Genomic DNA, 24,095 nt, shown 5'->3' with positions numbered 1-24,095 from the left:
ACGATTTATTCAACCAAGGCTCATTATTATGTCATTTCTTTTTCACAATTTTTTGCCCTCTTTTTTTCTAAAACAAACATCTGCGCACCTGTAATAAAAGTTTCTTGAAGATTTTAAGCTGCTGTATTTAGATATAATTTTTCTTCATCATCATCATCATGATAGTCAATAAACGTGTCAAATTTGTGGCGAAGAGAGCGTTAAAATCGCTTACGGAAAAGGTGTACATGAAAAATGACGGTTTCACGTAGAAAACGACTGCCAAACGACAAGAGAACGTGTAACATCATCAGAATACGATAACAGCGCGAAGAAAGTGATGACGTATCCGTTCATGAATATCCAGACATATCAAATTACTCACATCATATTCATCCTGATCAGTGTACGAAACTCATGCAAAATCTCTACTGGCCAAGCGAGCCGGCAACTTTAAAAAATCATTGGCCCTGAAGGAAATAATCTGGTCCGATCCTCTGGTCAAATCTGGTCAAATCCAAACATAATTGTCACAGAAAGTTCGCAGAAGGGCTCAAAATAGCCTAAAACAAAAATCTCACAGGCAGCGACTTGGGCATGTTGTTGGACCTTCAGTCGTTGCAACATCAACCGGTCATTTTTCTTTTTATTGCCAGTTGTTAAAAAAATAATATAAGCCCTGCGATAGGGTTTAAATAAAGAGATTAGAGCAAAAATATAAAGAGACATTAATTTTAGTTAAATAAGGTTATTCTATCGGTCGCCTACAGTTTTACGGAGACCACAGAACAAAGTGCGAGAGAGAAAAAAAAATCAAGGTAAAGCAATGACAAACAGGGCATGGTCACTCGCTAATGTACGAGTAATTTATTGCGTTTTCGCTACACGTCATGACAAGCAGACTATTCTATGTAAATCGTCGTCCGAAAAATACCATGACCGGTGAAGGCGTGATGTTTTGTGTTTCAGGACGCATGCGTGGTGAGTAGACAGCCGGCGAGTGCTAGTACGTGGTAGCTAGATGTGTATGCGGATTCATGTTGTCTGTGCTCGTTGCCCATGCACAGTCTAATATAGCTGTCGCGAAATTTGGAGCCTATATCTGTAGTAGTAAGATATTCCTATGTCGTTGCCGTCCAAAGTTTCCTATGTCGTTGTCGTCCAAAGTATTACACTATCGCCGTAGCTGGACCCTGTGGAGCTCAGCTGGACCTTTCGTGTGCTTGGCCGATATCCCGGAAGTAGTGACTTCATTTGTGGCTCGATGTGCAGGCCATCGCCAAAATAATGCAATTTGAAGCAATTTTGGCAATTCTGGGCGAGTTTGGTCGCTACCAAAAGATACAATTCTTATTCATTTACTTGATATCTATTCCAATACCTTGGTGTAGCTTGTCAAACACCTTCCTCAGTGCTTCAAGCGACCATTATTGTCGAGTTTTCGCCAATGAGACATTCGAAGACCGTTCGCCGTTGAAAAACTGTACAATCCCGTATTCCCATGACTCGGGCTGGGACGAATGTTATCGGTATAATGTGTCTCTGTCGGGTCCTGGAGATGTCTCCCCAGATGTGTGTTTTCCAAGAGGCGAAAAAATTAAGTGTGACCACGGTTGGGTGTACGACAGGTCAACATACGAAAATACCGCAGTCTTCGATGTGAGTATGGCCATGGATGTAAAAAATAGATGCATGGTACATGTATGGCACGCCATGTTCAAGTGTTGTTAATGTTGTCTCTTCCACAGCGGAGTACGGACCTACGGTCACTGGCCTAGTCTGCCTTTTAGTCTGGCTAGTTTTGACTTTTACGAGTTTTAACCTCTCCAGCGCACCAGCATGCAAAAGGCAGAAATCCCGTCTGAAAACACCACAGATGGACCCACGGCCAGGCCATTCCTTTTGTGGAACAGTGGCATATGTACGGTCGCTCGAGGTTTTGCCTGGACATTTGAGTCAGACGGCCGTCAGACCCAAAAGCCCCGGGCAAAACCTCGAGCTACACAGTACTGCAGCTAATGGGCTGCATGTATATAGTCTGCTTGAACAATATAATCGGCCTTCATGTATGTATATACTATAATCATGCGTATACGTATCAATCATATCAGGCCACCGTGGAGTAGACCTATACACGTATGTATCATATGATGTTATGACGTATACTTATTGTTTATAACTTCTGATAAGTTCCTCCCTTATCTCTGCGATAAGCGGAAATCAATGATTTGTTCCGCTCTGCAAAGTACCCTGTGTGTAGTCTATTTGTGTTTTTTTTCAAAATTGCAAGGAAGATTGTATTCCCATGCCCAAACTGTACATAGCACGCCCAAACCTACCTTTAGGGAAAAAGGGAAAATTTCCATACACTTTGTAAGGTCATTTAAAATTGCATCAACAATGAATTTTTCTTAGAAAGTCTACATTTCACAATTGCAAATACGATATGGAAAGTATGTAAATTAAAAAAATCAAAAGAGAATTTTTCATGGCTATAGCACAGATGAATAACAGCATCTTGTACTAAAGGGAGAGTCGAGACATCTGGGTACTTTGTGTACCATGAGAATTGTATTATTCTATCTGATAACGGAATTTCTGAGATTTAGAAGATTTGTATTTGTCGAATACATTGCTGGATGAATGTTGAAAAACCAAATATATTGATGAATTTATAGACAGTCAGGTATCTACTGCCCATGACAAAAGACAAGGCAGTAGAGAACATGTAATTTATGATATAACTTTTATTTTTTGTAGAACAGAATATGCCAGGTGTTCGCATGTATCCTGACTCTGTGCCATGATAGCTTTTATCCAGGCATGGCAGATACTTCTGAAAATATTGAAAAAAATTGATTTACAATGCTACACCTGTGTCTACATAATGCTGGAAATTACTCCTTTTTATCCCAACCTGTTCCATGCCAAATTTTGTTTCAGTGAACCATCAGTTTTTCAATAATTATAACTGGCAAGTCAAACTTTCTTTCATGAAATGTTTTGATTTTATGAATCATGGCTCATCAAAAGTGTATTCATTTGTAAAATATCAAAAACACTCTATCAATTGTTGCTTTCAGTTGTCTTCTTTTTTCACTAAAGAGCCGGAAAAGAAATGTTTGAAAAATTTCAAAGTGGTTTAAAAAGATTAAGATAGTGATCGAGGGAGTATTTCCTTGTCAATTAGTGACAAAGCATGTGTCATTTCTCAGTATAACAGCACCTACTGTAGTCATCCGATATGTATTATCCAATTGTTTGTATTTATCATTTGCACTGTATCACATATATTCTGTTTTATCTTGTGTAGTTTGATTTGGTCTGTGAAAAAGACTGGATGAAGCAACTATCCAAGTCCATCGTTGGCGTTGGTCAGCTGGCTGGTGCTCTGGTACTGGGACAGCTATCAGATATGTGAGTATTACAGGGAGAAAATGAATCCTTGTAAGTAATTGGGAAGATGTTTTTCATTCTTCTGGTGGTTTGGCGACAATTATTAAAAGTTCATATTAAGTCCTGGTTGCACTTTGTAAACGCACCCAGAACAAATGAAGTCATTTGTGTCAATACTGTCTAGTGTCTTAGGTGGCTGATCAAGCTAAAAAATTATGTTAACATGTCTTCAGGAAATAGGGCCTGTCAGTTTTGTTAATTTTTAAATTTTTTATGAGGTGTGACCCATCAAAAAATAGTAAAATTTAGCAAAATCATATCCGATTTTCAAAAATTTGAAAAAAGTTATGGGTAAGAGGGTTTTAATTAGGGTAAGTCTGGTTACTTTGTGAATAATTCGGTGGTAAAAAGTTTGAAAGAAGAGGTGTTCACAGTTAGTGGAAGATTAATCTATTTGCAGAAAGCCTTTCAAATCTTCATAGACATCTTATGTGTTTGCTCAGACTGTTAGAGTGTCTTGCTTTGTTCATGACTCTCTGTACCAGTGAGAGTGTAGAGTGCAAACAAGGTCCTTTACACTCAAATTAAATCTGTCTGCAACTACTGAGCAATAGGTCAACGATGTTATTTTGTAATGTGTGCAAATTGATTACCCCGTGAGACATGTCTCCCTCTAACATGTATGCAAGACGAAGCAAATATCCGATCTGCAAATGATATGGTTATATTCGAATATACACATGCCTTCCAGATTGAGAAGAGCTAATTCTCAGAGAGTGATGAACTGAAACAACTTAAAGAAAGATACCAAAATAAAAAACTAAACTAAATTCACTCTCAGAAAGAAAGGTCAGACACATGGGTAAGTTGTATGACTTTTCCAGTAAACACCCTCTAACAGTGATTGAACATATTTTTTGTTTACGAGATCTAACTTGCATCACATACAATGTCACCTTGACTTACTGAGGGTGGGACATTAATTGCTTTGAACCAGATACTAACTAACTCAAAGTTGCATAAAAATGTACTAAAGCGACCAAAACTGAGAAGTCTAAATTCAAACACTGTAAATGCAACCAATGTCCATTAGAGTTCAATCTGTTCTTGATGATTGTCCAGAGAGATCTTGCCTTCACGTGTACAGTGGCAGTGCCCTCACACAGTAGGGCAAGGCTAGTTAAGTTCCTTTGAGAAATTAGCGTAGGTAAACAAGAAAATATCAACTCACTGGATACTTTATGAGTTCATAGACAACTGTAGCACTGGACAGGTTTACTTCTGTTCCTCAAAAAGGTCAGTGCAAGCAATTCTGATGTCAGCCTGCCTCTCTTGACCCTTGACTCAATGTGTCTTTCAAGGGGTGTTCATACACTCAATGAATGTGAAGATCAAACTGTCTTCCTATGCATTACATTGTTTAATGTGATTGTAAACACTGATTACAGAACTAAACTTCATTGGTGACTCATTTCTCATGGAGTAACGAATTTTGGACTGATCAGAATGACAAAATCATAATCTCTAACTTGAAAAAAGACCAAATAATGAAGTAGTGAATTTAACTGTAACACAGAGGATCCAATGACATGTACATGCACATGAGTTCACTGTGATGTCACAGTGTACAAAATTCTGATATATGCAAATTACATTGCTCACACCTGGGCTGCACTGCATGGTACTAGTACTTTAAATTTCTGTTCGTTTGAGCGTAGCGAATTAGAACAGAAATGTTTTCTTATCGTTGACATGCAGTAGATTTTTCGTTCACACCTGTGATGCCTTGTATGCTAATGAGAGTATATAAAAGAGAGTGGATAGAAGATTGTCACATTCTCTCGGGCGTCTACACCGTACCTAGCTTGCTTCCCCTCAATTTTGTTCAGCCATGCAAAGTAGCTACGATAGTCATCTTCCTGGCATTTCACCAAATGGGGCGACTTCGCAGTACTCCCAGGATGAAGCCAGACCCCGCTCTCAGCCAGCGCAGCAGTCGCAATCTCTGGCAGACCTTCAAACTCCTTGGCGCAGATAGTAAAGCAAAACTGTGAGCAACTTCGACTCCAAGTCCAACAAGACCTGAGTTCTTTCAAAGATGAAATGAGCGAGCAGCAAGATGAAACACAGGACCGAATGGTCAAACGCATCAAGGCCGCAGATGAAAACTCGTTCAAGAAGAAGGGCAATGCTGAACAAGCCAAGTTCAACTCCAAATTGGCAGCCACGCTCGACAAGGCCAACACCAACCTTCAAAAGAACAAATTTCAACAGGTGGCCGCAGATCTTAAAGAAGGTATGGAAATGCTTGAACATCGCCAGAAACTCATAAAAATGGCTGACCGTTCAGAATTTGGTTGGGCGGTGGTACAAGAGTACGAGGCGGACGAGCTAGCTTCTGATAGTGGTGACGAAAGAAAAATCCGGAGAGCTGAATACCACGCTTTAAGGAGACGGATAAACTACCGGCGTGTTCGGCGTAACAAAAACTTTGGTCAAAGCCCAGACGACGGCAGGCAAGGAGACTCCAAAGGCGAAAAAACTAGCAGTTTTGTGTCTGGACGTCGCACACCAGGCCCCAATGACATTTGTTTCTCATGTGGAAAACAAGGCCACTGGAGGCAGCAATGCAAACAACTCAACAGTAAATAATAAAGATAAGTATGTCGATATTTATAAGTCATTTGACGTAAATTTATCAGATTTGTCAACGCAACATAGTGGACGAGACAGTTTTTCAATTGAAGGCAATAAGACTGTAGTATCGAATAGAGCAGTTGCTAGTCAAAGCACTGGTATTCCCGATAGTTTTATTTCGGTCAGAGGCAGGCTTGCTAAAAATTTACATTTTTGGCAGTCTATAGGTGCGCCACAAGATGTTCTTGATGTTATAACTGAAGGGTATAAAATTCCATTTGTCACCACGCCGTCTGCGAAGTCGTTTCAGAATAACCGTTCAGCCCGCATTAAAGCAGGTTTCGTAGAAAGTGAAATTTTGTCATTGCTAAGTAAAGGTTGCATTTCTCGGACTACTTGTCCTCTAGTTGTCAGTCCTTTGTCAGTAGCGACACAGAAGTCTGGGAAAATGCGTCTTATCCTAGATTTGAGATATGTGAACATGCATGTTTGGAAAGAATCTTTCAAAATGGAGGATTTGCGTACTGCCTTGTTATTCTTACAGAAAGATTCGTACATGTTTTCTTTTGACCTTAAATCTGGCTACCATCACATTGATATTTTCCCGAAACATAGAAAGTTTTTGTTTTGCTTGGCCGTTCGAAGGAGTGTTGCATTATTTTTGTTTCAATGTGCTGCCATTTGGCTTAACGTCTGCTCCACGTATCTTTACTAAAGTAGTAAGACCTCTGGTAAAAAAGTGGAGGGCAGAGGGCATTCCCATTGTTGTTTATTTGGACGATGGTTTAGGCAGTGAAGTTTCTCGGGAAAGTTGTCTGTATGCCAGTGATTCAGTGAAAAGTGGTATACTCGCGGCAGGTTTTGCGCCAAACGAAGAAAAATCAGTTTGGTCACCATGTCAACATCTTACTTGGCTTGGCTCGGATTTAGATTTATTTAAAGGCATAATTTCAGCGCCGTCTTCTAAATTACATGGTATTCAGTCAGGAATTTCAGCTCTTCTTAACGCACGGACTGTTACAGCTAGGCAATTATCGGTAGAAATAGGGAAAATCATTGCCATTTCTCCAGCTTTTGGTTCTGTGACTCGGTTAAGGACTAGATTGTCATATGATTTCATTGCAAAGAAGTCTGGCTGGGACGTTCAAATGTCTTTTCCGACTGAAGTAGTAAAAGAATTGAGATTTTGGCTTCAAGATTTGTCAACGTTGAATGGCATGCCAATTAAACAAAATTTCGTTTTTAGCGAAATAGTTTACACGGATGCCAGTGACAAAGCAGCTGGCGGTTATATTGCATCAATTGACGGTCAGATTTCTCATGTAATGTGGTCGCAGGAGGAAGCGGAGAGAAGTTCCACTTGGCGGGAACTAGCAGCATTTCTATACACATTACGCTCCTTTGTTGGCCATTTGGCGGGGAAAAGAGTTAAATGGGTCACGGACAACCAAGCCTGCTGTTCTATTGTCAAGGCTGGGAGTTCTCGTTTGCATTTGCATGACCTGGCTCTAAGTATTGATGACATTTGTCGACAACATAGTATTTGCATTTTTCCACAGTGGGTTCCTAGAAGCAAAAACGAAAAGGCAGATGCAATAAGCAGAATTGTAGACTTGGATGATTGGTCTGTCGCACCTGTAAGTTTTTCATCTACTAGAGAATAGATGGGGACCTCATTCAATTGACCGTTTTGCCTCGTATTATAATGCTAAACTGCCAAGATTTAATTCACGTTACTGGAACCCAGGCTCAGAAAACATTGACGCTTTTTCGGTCTCATGGGCGCAGGAAAATAATTGGCTTGTACCGCCCATCAGCTTGGTCGCACGTACTATTTTGCATTTGCGGGATAGTAGAGGCTTTGGCACCCTCATAGCACCATATTGGAAATCAGCCCCGTTTTGGCCATTGGTTAACAACGTCAACCGTAACTTCATTGACGCTGTCAAAGACTTCATAATATTTTGCAGGGATATAACTATTGCAGGCAGAGGAGGCCCTGCTCCTTTGACGGGTCACACTTTGACACGCTTTATAGCATTAAGATTGAATTTCACAGAATTTTACGCCAATTGGCAGTGAGTGTCTAGAGCATGTATTTGAATGCAATGCGATTTTCTTTTTCGTTAGATATATACAAAGTTGGCGTCTGGACAGAACTTGGTAATGTCAAAGACGAATCCCTTCAAAGACAAAGTGCCAAACTACAGACATTTATCATAGCTTCCAGGCAACCATCCACAGTTACGAAGTACAAGCAGTCATTCACGCACTGGAAACAATGGGCTTCCTTGAAATCTGAAGTCAACATCCTCCCTGCCGAACCTTTGTATGTGGCACTCTACTCTACCTACAACACTTGTGCGAAGAGTATGGTTCTATTCATAAAGTTACCGGTGCTTTTTATGCTATCCAGTGGGCACACTATATGGCTGGAATACCCTCTCCGACAGAACATATAACCGTGAAGCTAACATTTGAAGCTGCTAAGCGCAAGTTGTCTAAACCGTCGACAAAAAAGGAACCGTTCACACCGGACCTATCTTTGCTGGTTTCAAAATATGGAAGCAAGGAGGCAGACTTGTCTGATATCCGTTTTTTGACGATGTGTTTGCTGTCATTTGCAGGTTTCTTTAGATATGACGAGTTATGTAACATTTTAAGGTCAGATATTATTTTCTATGAACGTTACATTTCAGTTTTCGTTAGGCAGTCTAAAACTGACGTATATAGGGATGGTAAATCTGTAGTAATTGCAAAATCTGATAGTCCAACATGTCCAGTGGCAATGTTGGTACGTTACCTTGCATTTGCAAACATTCCAACCAACAGCCAGGATTTCATTTTCAGACCCCTTTGCAGGACTAGCAAAGAAAGTTGCGTTCGGGAAAACTCTCGTACACGAGAGCAAGGGAAATACTTTTAGAAAAGCTCAAACCTGTAGTACCAAACCCAGAGTCGTTTTCTTTACATAGCTTAAGATCAGGGGGTGCTTCTACTGCAGCACAAATGGGGGTAGAGGATAGAATGTTCAAACGGCACGGACGATGGCGCAGCGAAAAAGCTAAAGATGGCTATGTCCAAGACAGTCTTGATGCACGCTTAAACGTGTCCCGTACATTAGGTCTATAAAATTCTTCTTACATTAGTATATCTTGTTTTCATTTACCAAATTACGCCCGTTCTTTGTTCATCTCGGGGGCTGTCGGGTAGACGCGCCACCCCAAGTGTAAATAGGTGTTTTTTGTTTTTTTGGTCTTAGACCAGAATTTAAATTTCTGTTCGTTTGAGCGTAGCGAATTAGAACAGAAATGTTTTCTTATCGTTGACATGCAGTAGATTTTTCGTTCACACCTGTGATGCCTTGTATGCTAATGAGAGTATATAAAAGAGAGTGGATAGAAGATTGTCACATTCTCTCGGGCGTCTACACCGTACCTAGCTTGCTTCCCCTCAATTTTTTCCGAACTAGTGATACATATATGTTGTATTTTGTTCATTCACGAGAAGTATCATCAGAAAAGTAGATATTGAATCAAAGACTTGTCCAGGTACAACAGATTTATATCAAGATAAAAGTACATATTAGATATCATTCAACTCCTAATGAATTTTGTTTATATTATAACATGTACGTGATGGTTCTGTAAAATTTTTCTTTATAAAGTCCATTAAATCGGGGGCTGTCGGGTAGATGCGCCACCCCAAGTGTAAAAAGGTGTTTTTTGTTTTTTTGGTCTTAGACCAGAAATGTATTTTCCTGCTGAAATACACAGCAGGTCAAAAATGGTGATGCTTTCACATATTTCCACATGTTGATTAAACCCCTTCAGACCAGACTTTCTGGGAACTTTACACCAGAATAACCCCACTGTTTGATACAAGTATTTAATTTGAAAAATTTTACAGATTAGGAAGAAAACCTGTCTTCTTCACGGGAATAATACTTATAGCCATAATTGGCACTGGTACAGCCTTTGTTCCATGGTTCTATCTTTTCATTGTTGGTCAGTTTCTTTTATCGGCTGTTGGCAATGGTGTTTATCTAACAGCATATGTGATTGGTGAGTAAAATATATATATATTTCACTTCAGCTTTCATTGTGTGAAAGAATTTTATGACTTTTCATTCCATAAAGCACTGGGAGAAATGAGTTTCACTGAAATTTCTTTAAGGTTCTTATCTACTCTAATTCAGGCTTGCCTTTTAGCTGTTACTTCTTTGCAGTTTTAATGTTTATACAATACTTCTATACAGTTTGCAAAAACTTATAGACTAGAATTGGGGTATTACACAGAATCCCACATCCCAAAATCTGAGGACAATATCTCACACACAAATTTAGAAAGTTTTGGAAGTGAAGTCAGAATTGAAACAGAAACTGCTCAAAAAGTACGAGACAATATTCCATCGCAGCCATTTAGGATTTGGGATTGTTTTTGTCTTGTCCCTTCAATGCCTGCAAAAATGTATTTACATGTAATTTCTGTATTTTACCCTGGAAAATACCACTGACACTAATGTGACCTTTCTTTACTGTAGCAAAATAAAATGCTGTTTTGAAACATGTTTAGACCAATAAAACCTGTATTCTCACAGTTATATCTTAATTGTTTTTGGATGTAATAGGCAGATAACCGTATGAATAATATACTACAGTCTATCTTCATGCGTCTCCCATTGAATGGATTCAATAAGACATGATTACTTTGAAGTGCTTCATTTCCAGGTGTCATCCTTCATGTTTTATAGCAAGAGACATCACATTTGTCAATTAGCACATATACCTCAAGCATATTGCAGACAGGTGATTGACGTATGAGCATTCACCATATGAAAGTATCAGAGACATTTCCAACCATCAGAACAAATCAAGCACACACCATTGTTCTCACACTCCCAGTTTACAAGGGACTTGAGAGTACAATGTATGTGCATTCACAGAAATTGTTTGAGATGAGCAGACTAGAATCATGGCAAAGTGATTTGCAGAGAAGCTAGTCACAAGATCATTAGTAATTTGAGAATTACTGTGACTGTTTCAGAACTCAGTGAAGCCATTATTTTCTGACATTCCTCCTCAGATTTCATGAATACTGCATTTGCCGACAGATAAAGTTCATGTGCAACTTTCATAACGCTTTGTTCATTTACAGGATCATCCAGTGTTCAGTATGTCGCACCGGTATTTCAGTCACCTCAGTAGAGTACCACATTAGTCAGGACTTTTTTGTATGACTGGTTGTTTGTCTAGTTGCCTTTCCATCGCCAGGTTACATTTCCTGTAGCAGACTGAAAAGTGTCTTGTTTGAGGGCGCTGACCATGATTGGTTATCATAAACATAACAAGCATTTTATATTACCGACGCTTTCCTTCTGTTTCTCTTGGATAAGAGCATACAAATATATGGATGATGTGCGTCAATATTATCAAACTAACATAAAATGCAATCGCCCTGTAAATTGAAAGACAATTTACCTTTCACAATTTGTGTATTTTTAAAACTTTTTTTAAATATTTAATTCCCGCAGGTGTTGAACTTGTCGGAGCAAAATACCGAACATTTTGCTCTGTGCAGATTATGATAGCATTTTCTGTTGGTTACATGGCATTGGCTGGTATTGCATATGGACTTGATGGTAATTGGAGACATCTACAATTGGTGATTGGATTGGCGTATCTAGTTTTCATCCCATACTATTGGTAGGTCTCACATACAGCAATGTTTCTTTTATCTCTATCAGGAATTGTAAGCATTTAACCATCAAAGATTAATTTTGGGCTTGGACAAAGTATGAGATGCAAAGTCTGACAAGTCTGCTTATATTTATTTGTTTGTGTCTGCAGGTTTTTTTCCACCTTATCATGTTAAATGCAGCCCCATGAGAATCACACCAGGACATTCCATACATGAAAAAATACAGCTACACTCAGAAACAGTGTGTTTTGTACCAATGAAAAAATTACAAGATACACTCGTGTCCTGTGATGGCAGCTGTATCAAATTGGTCTCGTATGTACAAGCATATTTGAAACTGTTTAGAGATTACAGCTTAAAATTACCAACAATATGTACTTGACCATCATATGGCTTGTATTTCAAACTACAAGGAAAATAATCATGTGAAATATACCCTATGCATGCACAACAGAAATTTTGTTAAGTAGCGCCCTCTATCGTCCAACTTAAACAAGAAGATCATGGTTGCAGCCTGTATGCTATTTGTAACAATTGCCTGTCAGTACTAAATTACCAGTTTATGTCTATGGATTGGTTCATCCGGTATTTTCCCATTATATCAGCCTCTACCTTATCACAACAATAGAAAACAGTGTAAACTGTTCTATATAAATGTTCAAATATGTACAAAGTTAGGCGGCTTACTCATCTTTCAAAAGGAGTTACAAGTTTCAAATACTAATCAAATTTGAAAACTCAACAGATGGTTTTATGTTTCATTAATTGACTGGAATTCTGTCCTTTTAAGACAGCACATTGAGAAAGGGTCCATTAAGATAAATTACATGGTCCAATGTTGCTGTAGTATGCTATTCCTATAAGAGACATTACCAGTGCTGTACCTGGCCTTGATTTGAACTCTAAGTGAACTCACACTCATCAATAAAGCTATATCATTCTTTGTAGCCCATTTTCAATAGTTCTATCAACTCCAGTAATGATATAGCTATATCATTGAAATGACAATAATGCACAAACAAACATAAAAACCTGTCAAATAGTTTTGTTATTGCTGTACAGTCCACATCTGAATAAAGTGTACATTAAAAGTATTATATGCAAGGTGAATAAAATGGCATTAAGTGGGAATTTAACATTTTCCCAAGCCATGCCAAATTCCCCACCCACAGGTACAAAAATACGTCAAATATCCAAGAGTGGGCAAAAATAGAGGCTACGTGTACAGGTAGGACTTTTCATCAGTCAAAGTTGTGGACATCAACACATGTTGCATGACGATAGCCATGGCAACCGCAACACATTAGCTACATTGTACTGATAATGGGTTTGGCACACTAGATGCTCTTCTGCTCCAGTGTTTCAAATTCCCAGCTGTAGGGCTTGTCAAGGTAATGAAAGTCCCCAATCTACGGATATATTTGCAATCGGTTTTCCCCGTTACCCCACACACCCTCTCCCTCTGGTGTAAAACATTGATGAGTGCATTAACACAGTGATGGCAGCCATTTCAAATTTCAAGTATCAGCAAATGTTGGATTAATTGTTTCTCTAGTATCAAACTTTGCATGTTTACCCCTGATTTCATTCTTGATTTTGCAAGAGAGTGGTTTAAAGTTTCATTTAGGAAAGTGTTCCACTTTCAAGGCACAGGTGTTACCTTAAGCTCATTTAGGGAAGATCTACCTACAAGTAATTTCAGCCTGGGAAGTGTGTGCCATCAACCCTTGGAGGAAAACAAAAATAATTAACATTGTCATGGTCATGTACACATAGATACACATGTCTATGTACTTTTCTTGAAAATTAGTCATCTTTTCCTTTTTTGTGCATTTACTTTTCTGATCACAGGTTAGTTCCAGAATCAGCAAGATGGCTTATACAACAGAAAAAATATGACAAGGCTGAGAAAATACTCAGGAAAGCTGCCAAGAAGAATAAAGTCTCCCTTCCAGATAACTTGTTTGAAGAGGAGAAAGCTAACGGAAAACGTGACACAACAGATAACGATGTCACAATTAAGGTGAATGTGAAAGAGACTCGTCATCTCCGTGTCACATTTGACATCCTCTAGCCAAGTCCATGTGTACAACAAATGGAAATAGGGACGAGATTACAAAAGTATTAGTTTTGAGAGCCAGTAATACAAGGATATTTGTAGTCATAATTCTAAGTAATCACAAACAAATGCAGGGCGGCTGCAAGCAGCTCACTGGTATGTGTCAATATGGTACGATAATACTGAAATTTTAGACCCCATAGTTGCCACCATTGCAATCTCATGATTCTTATGATTGCGTCCTTGTATGTCATGGCCAGTGTCAATTGATTTTACTTGAAGAAGATTTACGAGCAATAAAGTTATAAAGCTACTAAATTAAATGAGAAGTAATTGAAAATAAATTAAAAAGCATCGGTACATTTTTGTTTTGGATGAAACATATCACACTGTTCGATAGCATCAGGCATCTTGTGTTAAGGGTAACTACCAATGGCACAAAGTACACTGCAGAATGCTGAATAGTAAAGTCTTAGTGAGCTGCCGCACACGTAGCCAGTGGGGGTATCAACACCTGTGATGGAGTTGAGTATCGTAGAAATAACTTTATCCCAAACCAATCTAGAATTGTCACTGTTTTGATATTACATAGCTGCATGAGCTTGTGTGTGATAGTAATGCCCAAGTATGATATTAAAATGTTGTTATTTATTATTAACATAAAACTAGCATTATAATAATAGTGTCAACAACAACAAAGACTGCAATATAGATGAAAGCTTAGATGGCATGTGAGTTTGTGTGTTTGTGTTACAAGCTACAGCAATATAGTTGCTTGCCAGGTATCATGAGCTAACAGCTAAGAGCCACTGTAAATTCAACTACTGTATATGTACACCATTAAGTCAACCTAATAATACCCTTGTCATATCATCAGCTGCAGATGAAAAATGAAAAATAATGTGGTGTTATATTGTTTTCTTTATAGCCTGGAAAAAAACAAAATACAATGATTGATTTGTTTAAAACTCCAAATCTCAGATGTAGAACTCTAAATCTCTGTTTTAGTTGGTAAGTTCTAAGTTTGATGTTGTTCTCATCTCTCTCTCTCTCTCTCTCTCTCTCTCTCTCTCTCTCTGTATGTATCAATGTTGTTCACATCAATCAAAGCGTATAACATCTCTGCATGAATACAAAATTGTAACTGATCTTCAAACTGTTCAGTATCTCACCATTAATGCAATGGAACCTGAGTACTACTTTATTCAATTGTGACAATTATACATCACTGTGAAATACTAAGAAACGGTAAAACTGTAGATGCATACCAATAACAAAACAGTTTTTAATGTCCTGAATTTGTGCAGTTTTGATCATGTGCAGTGACTCCTTTCACTTGAACAAAGGGGCTGATTTTGTCCCCTAAGTGAAGACTGTTGCAGTTATTTGGTATGATTGTGTGATTTATTATCTAGCCTTACACTGTGTTATTTATTCACAGTACTACAAACAAAGACAAATATTGTGCAGTTTTAAAAGTTTGCTAACCATCATTCACGTCCTTTTTTCACACCTCTAGGTTTACCTGTAGTTTTGTCTACTATGGTATCTCATTCAACACAGACACATTACATGGCAATCCATATATTTCTTTCCTTATTGCTGGGGCTGTGGAGATACCAGGCTACCTGTCCTCCTGGTGGGCTTGTGACAAGTTAGGTCGGCGATGGTCACTGTGTTTGTGCTTGATTTTAAGTGGGCTGTCACTGGTAGCGTGTGGACTAGTAGGTATGTAGTGTAACCATGGTCCAACCTTTCACTTCAAGTGCTTAGAAGGCGTTGCCGGCAAGCTGAGTAAGAAACAGATTGAAATATTAGCTCTTGAAGAACTTTAGACGACATAATTCTGTGATTGCAACATGACCTCACATCCTGGTACTTTTGATCTGTGTGAATACACCAGTTGAAGTGAGTGCTGTAACATTCAATCATATATGTAAATCTGTATTAAATTGCCACTGAATCTTATTTTCAAGCAAAATTTTACTTCAGTGTGAGTATGAAATGGAAGGGAGGATGTGTGGTTAGACAGAGGTCATGAAAGTTGCCAGTTTGGTTCAATTATGACAGTGAGGAAATAATAGGTTACTAGTTAGCCTGGCTATCAGTATTACAACACCCCCTAGTAAATCATATTGCCAATATATTTGTGTTTTTCCAATCGTATACAGGTTCTTGAACCAGAAGAATTAACAAAATGCTTTAGTTATGGAAGACTTAGAATATGCACAGACTTTATACAAGCAACAGTTTACTACTAGTGAATATCAAGAATTCGTTAACACTAAAGTTGTTCAATTAAAATAGGGGTCAAATGTACTGAGAAGCGAAAATTATCCTTTCCAAATGCACTAAATAAACACTTAAAGTGTGAATTGATTAACAGAGCCAAAACAAAGCCCTTGGGCTGTATTGGTGGTAGGATTTTAAAATAATTTGTGAAAAAAATTATTGTCAAATTATCAGAGGGCATTTAGTACATTAATGGATGGTTTATTACATATGTTGGATTACTGTGATCCATGTAAGCCATTAATCCATATTCTGGGACTATATTGCTTCATTTATTAGATTGAAATCTCAAGGTTCTAGGAGAGACACCCCCTGAACATCTAACTATTTAGCACTTGCATGTACACTAACTCTATCCCTAACGCTAGCCACAACAACATGTACTAGTATGTCTAAGAGGTTAATGCCAGTCATGGGTATCTCATACCATCATACCATCTTACAGCTTTTTAGGACAGTTAGTTGTCCACTAGACATTAAGGTGGTACACGCTTTGACATTGAAAGATTTGAACTTTCCTTACTAAAACTTTCAACAATTATCTGAACAAAGCACAAACAAAAATTAAGCCCCAGGGGGTCATCACACAAATTTTGGTACTAGAGTAGAGAGGCAAATTACCTAATATATCCATTTACTGATATTTGAAATCCAAAATGGCCAACTATTCCAGTGTTAACTCTGTGATTTTGATTTTGATTTTCACAAAGAGGATGAAAACATTACATACTCCGAGAGCTTCAAAATGAGCTCCCAAAAGTGGTAGATCAGAGCAGAATTATAAAAATTAGTGATTCCATGTCCCAGAGGCGTTCCACCTTAAGCCAATCTCCAGCCCCAAGTGGTATGAAGGAATTCAGTGTCCATGTGGATAATGTCCCATGGAATTGCTCTTTTGTTTGAATGTCAAGGCTAGCAATCATAATGTTGATATTTTGAAATGCACCAATAAATGTTAAATTTTGTTAATTAATTTTGTGTTCCCACAGGTAACTCCACTGCCACTATGGTCCTGGCAATGGTTGCCAAACTCTTCAGCTCTGGGGCATTTGGTGCTGTGTACATATTCTCCGCGGAGATCTTCCCAACATCTGTCAGGTAAGGGAGCTGGATTGTAATAACCGCTCTGCTGACTCTGCAAAACTTCTGTTTGCCTTCATTTGCACACAGAGTCCAAATATGGTAATACCAAAACATCTGTCAGTCATGTACCATATGAAAGCTGTGTTTGCCTAATACCTACCCTACACTGTTACAGTTGCAATATCTTGAAATAGATGTACAACCATATGGCTGCTAGAGACATGAATGAAATCAAATTACACTTCCTAAATTTAGTTGACCTATCTGAAAAAACGGTCAATGGTACCCCTGGAACGGAATTAGGGTTTTGGATGAATTCACAACATTTAGCTTTGCCATTTTGTTTTGAAATTACCAAAGTGTCTAGAAAATACTGGATCTCTCTGTTCAAAAGATGCCGCCATCATTAAAAGCATGGACTTCTCAACAGCACACTCATTTTTATGTAAGAAGCATGAATCTACAAAATACCTGAGTTTGATTTGTATGTAGCATTTTCAACCCTGCATATCTCTTCTCAAGATACTTAATTTTCAGGACAAATTTATTTATTCAATGTATTTATTTATTTGTAAAGTTATACATTCCATAATTTATAGATATTTTTATAATTTATATATTCCAATTTTCTCAAGAGTTCCAGTGAAATTCAAAATTAAAAGTCAGCATATTATGGTCTTATTGTGATGAGCTCATACCAACCATGTTGCTTATAAACATAATATTGAAAAACTTTTGTGAGTGCAATGCCAACCTTTGTCTTGTGATCTACCTCATGCAAATTATACAGAATTTTGGTAAAGAAACGTGCATGTGTTCTTTTTATGTCCACAAATGGATTTTGTTCAACCACTTGTACTCATGCCAAAATGAAGGTTGTATATTTCAAGATCCAAAAATTATGAAAATGCCTGTTCAGCTGTTTGCGTTAGACTTGCCCCAAGTCTGTGGGCATATACATATCAAAACAGAGTAAATTGAAGCAATATAATCTGGTAGACTGTTGATGTGATGGCTAGCCAGTAAATGCTGCATACACCCATGAAAATCCAAGTGACCACAGCCAGTCTATGTTTGTGTTCAAAACACTGAATAATACCATAATTTTATAATTTCAAAAATACAAATCCATATGCAGACTGCTGATTAGCATTTAACAAATGACAAAATTATCAATTCAAATGGAACTGGTAGTAGATAGTTTGATCTGTAAGTTCATCAAAACTATGACATACACATGTTTGCTACTAAATTCAGTGTGTCAATCCATAACTGCAACTCTGTAGAAGAAAAGAGATTATTATTCTGACATGATACATAGCTGAAGTACCTGTGATAAAGAGAAGTCAAACAAGGCAGCATTGTATTGGAATGCGGCCTTCAACTTTTTCCCCTAAGTTGAAAATGAGAAAAATGAGGGCTCCATTCTTTCTATACAGACAAGGGACATTGAGCTAATTTCCCATGACAGGGAACAACATGGTTTAAATGGTTTAGAATACATGTAGATTATTTCGAATTGATGAAATAAATGTTGTTTGTGTCAAGATCCAGTTCAGTAATATATCTCACTGACTTTTAGCTTTGAATCATTGTCTATTACCGGACAAATGTAGGACTTTTTAATATAGGCATATTTGCTAGATTCAAAATTTTTTTTGGACAATGTATAAAAAGGTCATTCCTGAAGTGTGTTTAAGCTTCCATTGTTAAAGGGAACAGTCTACTGCACTCTGTGAACAGCAAACAAAATGAGAATAAATTTTATCATCATGTGAAAAATCCTGAAAAATATAGTTGTGAAAGTTGGATAAGTATGTAAGTTATATAGTCACAGCTTCATGATTTTGTTACATATATAGAAATTCTATCACAATATACTCTGTTTGTATTGGACATAAAATCCCATGGGAATGGTCAGCTGTGGTATTTAAGGAGCTACATGCAGATTAGACTGAAAAATCTGTCACTCAAGGGCACTTTTTACGCCCCCCCCCCCCCCCCCCCCACCTCTGAAGAGGAGGGGAGCATAGATCTTTTTCAGTTTACATGCAGACATTTATTAACATAACGATTCCATGACTCTTGCAATTTTCAAAGATGAAGGTAAAAGAACTTCTAGAAATTCTACTCTTTCTACAGAAATGCAGGTATGGGCATTTCCTCAACGTTGGCACGGATCGGGACAGTGATATCTCCCTATGTTATGCTTCTTGTGAGCACTTGGACACCTTTGCCGTACATCATAATGGGTGCCACATCCTTCCTGTCTGGAATTCTGACCCTCCTCCTGCCGGAAACACTCAAACAGAAACTTCCAGAAAGTATTGAAGAGGGAGAAGTTTTTGGAACGTAAGTACCGGTATATAAATGATGACTAAGTGAAATGATAACTTGTGAAATAAATACATGAGTAAACAAAAGATCTGTTTGAAGTGTAATATTGCACATTGTTCACTTGATATGAACTCACACTGTTTACCCAAGATCATTTGTTTCCGGAGATTTTTATCAGACAAGCCTCTGTGGTTACTGTCAACATATCCGGTCCCATCATGTAACATTGATATTTATAGTTACAATTGATGTGGGTGTAGATAGTGTTATCTGGTCTATAATTGTCATGAAAGATCTGCCATATGGTAGAGAAAATGACAGGTGGGCAGTTACACATACAACCCTTGTATGAAATCAATCTGCTGTCACTGTAAAACAGTCCTTGGATGTTTCCAACTGCAGCCAGCCACAAAAATTTCAATATCACTGAAATTTTCACAATGAGGAAAGACGTAATGCTTTATAATAATGTTTGAATTTTTGCATCATATGTTAAAAAGTGCAACGAACAGAAAATACTTTGTTTTGAAAAGATGTTCTCTCTGAGTTTGCAATGCACAAATTAAAGGAAAAGTTTTGCCCTGCTGTCAATAATTCTAGAAGCGGAAATATGTTTTCAGTGAAGTTTCACGACTTGTTTAACATGTTTGGTAAAGAAAAAGTAATGATTTTTGAAGATTTTGTCATCAGCGCAGATCAGATGCCATGTAGCCAAACTGATACACTTGTGAGTATTTTGAATTAATCTTAAATATTGACATGATGGATATCAGGAATACAAGCCGAACTAAAAGGAAGAAAGACTTTCATGAGAATGCCTCATTATTTAACATTCAGCAAATTAAATAATCATGGTGATGGATTGATGTAGTCTCCCTGAAAGCAGAAAGTAATAACTGTACATGTACCAGCAGGTGAAGGAATGTTTCAGATATTTGAATGGAATGTATGACATTAAGATACAGTAGTGACTCTGATTTACATCGTACAAAAGACATAGAAAAAACTCTACTTGATAGACTTGTTTGTACAAGCCAAAATCTTTGAAATCCATAATCAGGATCATTAAAAGTTTGTGTTGTAGTTTTGCATAATGCACAATTTTTGGCTAATGAATATTCTTCATTGATGAAATGAGTGATCGTCGGTTGATTTGCATACTGAAACGATGCTTATTGCCTCACTTTGCATAAATTAACATCATTATTGAAGAAATTGAGCACTAGATGTGTGGTATTGATAGTTTCCTGGCAGTTTAAGTTCGAATTAAATGCATACACCTCATAACATGTGAAAATAGTTCAAAGTTCAACATGATGGTCATGCGAATCCAAATTTACCCTTGGCAACTTTGGACTACTAATATTAACATAGTGTGATTGTTACAGTATAATTTAACGAATGCCAACTTCATACATGAAGTGTTTTGAACAGACTTGCTGCATTTTCCAAACTATAAATAAACATCAATGTCTCCAATACAAAGAATTTACATACTTACATGTATGCTATTGAAATGAAAGCTGGCATCACAGTTTGCATCTTTCAAAATCAGTCCACACCCTGAAAAGTGCGGCAGGTCATCAAAAATGGCATATATTTGTAACAGTACAGCAACAGCAATGTCCAAACTGTAATCATTGAATAGCTGATACAACAACTCACCTGGTTTTTGCTTGGCATTGAGTATCACACTTTGTAATGATGGGATGTCAGATGCTCTGGACTGTCTTGCAAAGTACAGTCCATCATAACAAGATATTTGTGATATTTGATGTGCCAATGAGTAAGTTTCATTGTTTTAGCCAGCGTGGGTAAAATGATAAGATGAAGACATCTAGAATAAGTTCACTAAGCTACATGTAGAACAGAGCACTGCCACAGACATGTAACTCTCCGCAAACTGTTCTGTGACTCATGTTGTCACTGAGAACATTGTAGAAACACAGCAATCTGCTCAGACTCCACAACTGACAGGATTCAGTTAGTCCACTTGCAAAGCTGAGCCATCACATTGTCAGCCATTTGTTTTTTCTCAAATGGTAGCTCACAGTTGTTGTCAGAAATAATGTTAGTGCTTCTGTACTTTGATTGAAATATACAACCTATGAACACAAGTCTTTCTGCTCCTTTTAGCTCCATCATGTATCATATTATATTGCCATGTAATATGTATGGCATGTTGGCTATCACATGATCATATCACACTTCATCATGCTATAACATGAATATTGCATGCCACGCACAGTGGGAAAATGTTACTGTAATCTCAGTGCCTGTGTTTGGGATTAAATGGGCGCAACTCTCAATAATGGCATGTCATCATGCTGCATGTTGAATGACAGCTCTTGATTCAAAGCATGAAACAAGCAAATTTTGAACAAGATTTGCAGGTAGTGATATAACAAAACAATATTATTGTGTCCAAAAAAATTGTCAATTACTTTCAGACTGTACACAAGGTTTCATCCAGAGATGCTGCAATCCAAACAAAAGGATGACTCCTTCTTTAATTTTGTTCAAAAGGGGAAAAAAGTGATTGCGATCAAGCTGTAAATTCTGATGCCCTAATAATTTTTTCCTGTTTGGAAAAAACAGTTTCTTGTTCTGCTCTCAATACCCTGTAAAAATGCTTTGTATTCCTGAATTTTGGTCCAGACTAGAATTCTCTTGTTTAATAATAACAGCTCATATTGAGCTGAGAGTATTTTTTTAGCAAGCTTTGATTGTATTTACCGTACATATTTATGGGGGAGAAGAGGGAAAAGTTCTCAATTAATAAACAAAATAGGTGAAATTATCATCAAAATTACAACTATTGACCCTTTGAAATAGAGATATCACTTGATATATTTAATATCTTGTCTGCATAATCTTGATCAAAGTTTGATTGAGTAAGATCTGTGGTTGCTACATGCAAAGCTTTAGGCAATTGTGTTAGTAATGCATGCATGGAGACTGCAAAATATCTTTCAACAATTTCTACAGCATTCTTGGGTTTTTCTTTGCTGCTATTGTTTGCAACTAACAGTTTCCATAATGATTTCTATCGGCAAACTGTGTAATCATCAGTATATGATGAAAAATATCTTTTACAATGTAAGTCAAGCAAACTATACAGCATATCAAGTCAATATCAAAAATCACCAAAACCATTATTCCCTTGCAAAATGTATTAATTTTAACAAACTGAAAGAATGACGGCACATAAAAAGCATATCACATTTGCACAAATTCAGATGTTTACCCTGATTGCGATGTTTGGAAGTTTATTCTTGTCTTTTGAATGGCTTCATTTTTTCTGTATAGGAAAAAAATGAGTCTGCAATATGACAAAGAAGACACAGAGGGACAAGATAGTGATGAAGCTGATGACACATCTTCAAAGACTCCTCTACTTTCTGATGTTCGTAACATACAGATCTAAGGTTTCAAAAGCAAAATGAAAACTCTGTCTTCTGTCAACTTCCACTTTCTCTGTTTGTGTCTACCTCACAGAAAACTGACCAAGAAATAAAGGGTTAAAGGTCACCATATTTGTGTTATCCTGTTCTTGAGATTTAGTACACATAAATTGTAATTTAATAATTTGTTTGATAATGAAATGGGTCTCATAAAAATTTTAAAAAAAATTGATTTTAAATTTATGTAATTATTCGGTTGTGTATCCTTTTGTACAATACTGCTTTGTTTTCATTCTCTGTTGTGTGACTTATTGCACTTTTGCTTTAAGGATCACTGGTGTCAAGGTCACTCTCTATTAGTTTGGCTTTCATTTGCATGTTCATAAGTCATAATCCCAGTTCCTTGCTGTGCACCCTCACACAATTACCACTGACAGTGAACAATGGTACTGCATGCTTCAAATGATAAAAATTCATAGGGATTGGAGTTAATCTCAATCATTAACATAGAACAATTAGAGGAGTGTCTGGAAGGAAAATTATATCAAAACCAGTTTTTCAGCCTTCACATCTTTTTCTATACTTCTACAGATAGCTTATAAATATTTACTTGTTTTTGTTACATCGGTTGAAAACTTTGCTTTTCTATTGGCATTCAGTGTTTTGTACAATCATATTGTTCAAGAGCAGTGAAGTCTGCCAATATGGAAATATGTTTGATACATTCTGCAGTGTAAATACTCTTTTTCCTATGAGTACTGGAAAATTCAACTAGACAGCCAAATCTGAATCACTAAGAAAGAGAAAACGTGCAAGCTGTGTGATATTATAAAAAGAAAAAGGGTAGAAAACTCTTGCTGGACCATGTGTGAAAAACCACTTAGTGTGAAAAGGAATGTTTTCAGCTCCAAATCTACCTCTTATAATCCACTGCCATTAAATTTCCTGAAAAACAAGTTTAAACTCAAGCAATAGAGTTTTACCAAAATTAAGTTGGTCAAGGGTGGAGCAAGCTCAGTCCTAGCAAAGTGGACTTTGTGTAAATAGGAACTCACTCTCTCCAATTTTCATAAAAACCCTGTCAGCTTAAATCTCTCAAACTACCCAACTCATCTGTAAATATGGTTTGATAAATACACAAGGAAATGGAGACACTGGGGTTGAAAACCTCATACTGCATGCTTGTTTATACTCAGCAAAGTGTTACA

At 37.4% G+C, this 24,095-nt stretch overlaps 1 protein-coding gene across 2 annotated transcripts in view; it reads left to right on the top strand.

The window, feature by feature from the left end:
• Nucleotides 1–953: 953 nt before the first annotated feature.
• The window catches only part of LOC139115238 (organic cation transporter protein-like), a 28,091-nt gene continuing 4,949 nt past the window's right edge, over nucleotides 954–24,095 (top strand). Inside the window, exons 1-10 of one of the 2 annotated variants that reach the window (XM_070677211.1) lie at nucleotides 954–1,638; nucleotides 3,293–3,396; nucleotides 9,922–10,076; nucleotides 11,546–11,717; nucleotides 13,564–13,735; nucleotides 14,700–14,782; nucleotides 15,291–15,499; nucleotides 17,053–17,161; nucleotides 19,289–19,498; nucleotides 22,793–22,889. In XM_070677211.1, coding sequence (XP_070533312.1) covers nucleotides 1,267–1,638; nucleotides 3,293–3,396; nucleotides 9,922–10,076; nucleotides 11,546–11,717; nucleotides 13,564–13,735; nucleotides 14,700–14,782; nucleotides 15,291–15,499; nucleotides 17,053–17,161; nucleotides 19,289–19,498; nucleotides 22,793–22,889 — 1,683 coding nt within the window. In that variant the 5' untranslated portion in view covers nucleotides 954–1,266. The remainder of the gene's footprint in view (nucleotides 1,639–3,292; nucleotides 3,397–9,921; nucleotides 10,077–11,545; nucleotides 11,718–13,563; nucleotides 13,736–14,699; nucleotides 14,783–15,290; nucleotides 15,500–17,052; nucleotides 17,162–19,288; nucleotides 19,499–22,792; nucleotides 22,890–24,095) is intronic. The other variant, XM_070677212.1, reaches the window with a different exon arrangement.

This window comes from Ptychodera flava, chromosome 17, assembly GCF_041260155.1.
Source record: "Ptychodera flava strain L36383 chromosome 17, AS_Pfla_20210202, whole genome shotgun sequence".
In the NCBI taxonomy this organism is placed as follows: Eukaryota; Metazoa; Hemichordata; class Enteropneusta; family Ptychoderidae; genus Ptychodera; species Ptychodera flava.
This window is presented reverse-complemented; position numbering and strand designations above follow the sequence as displayed.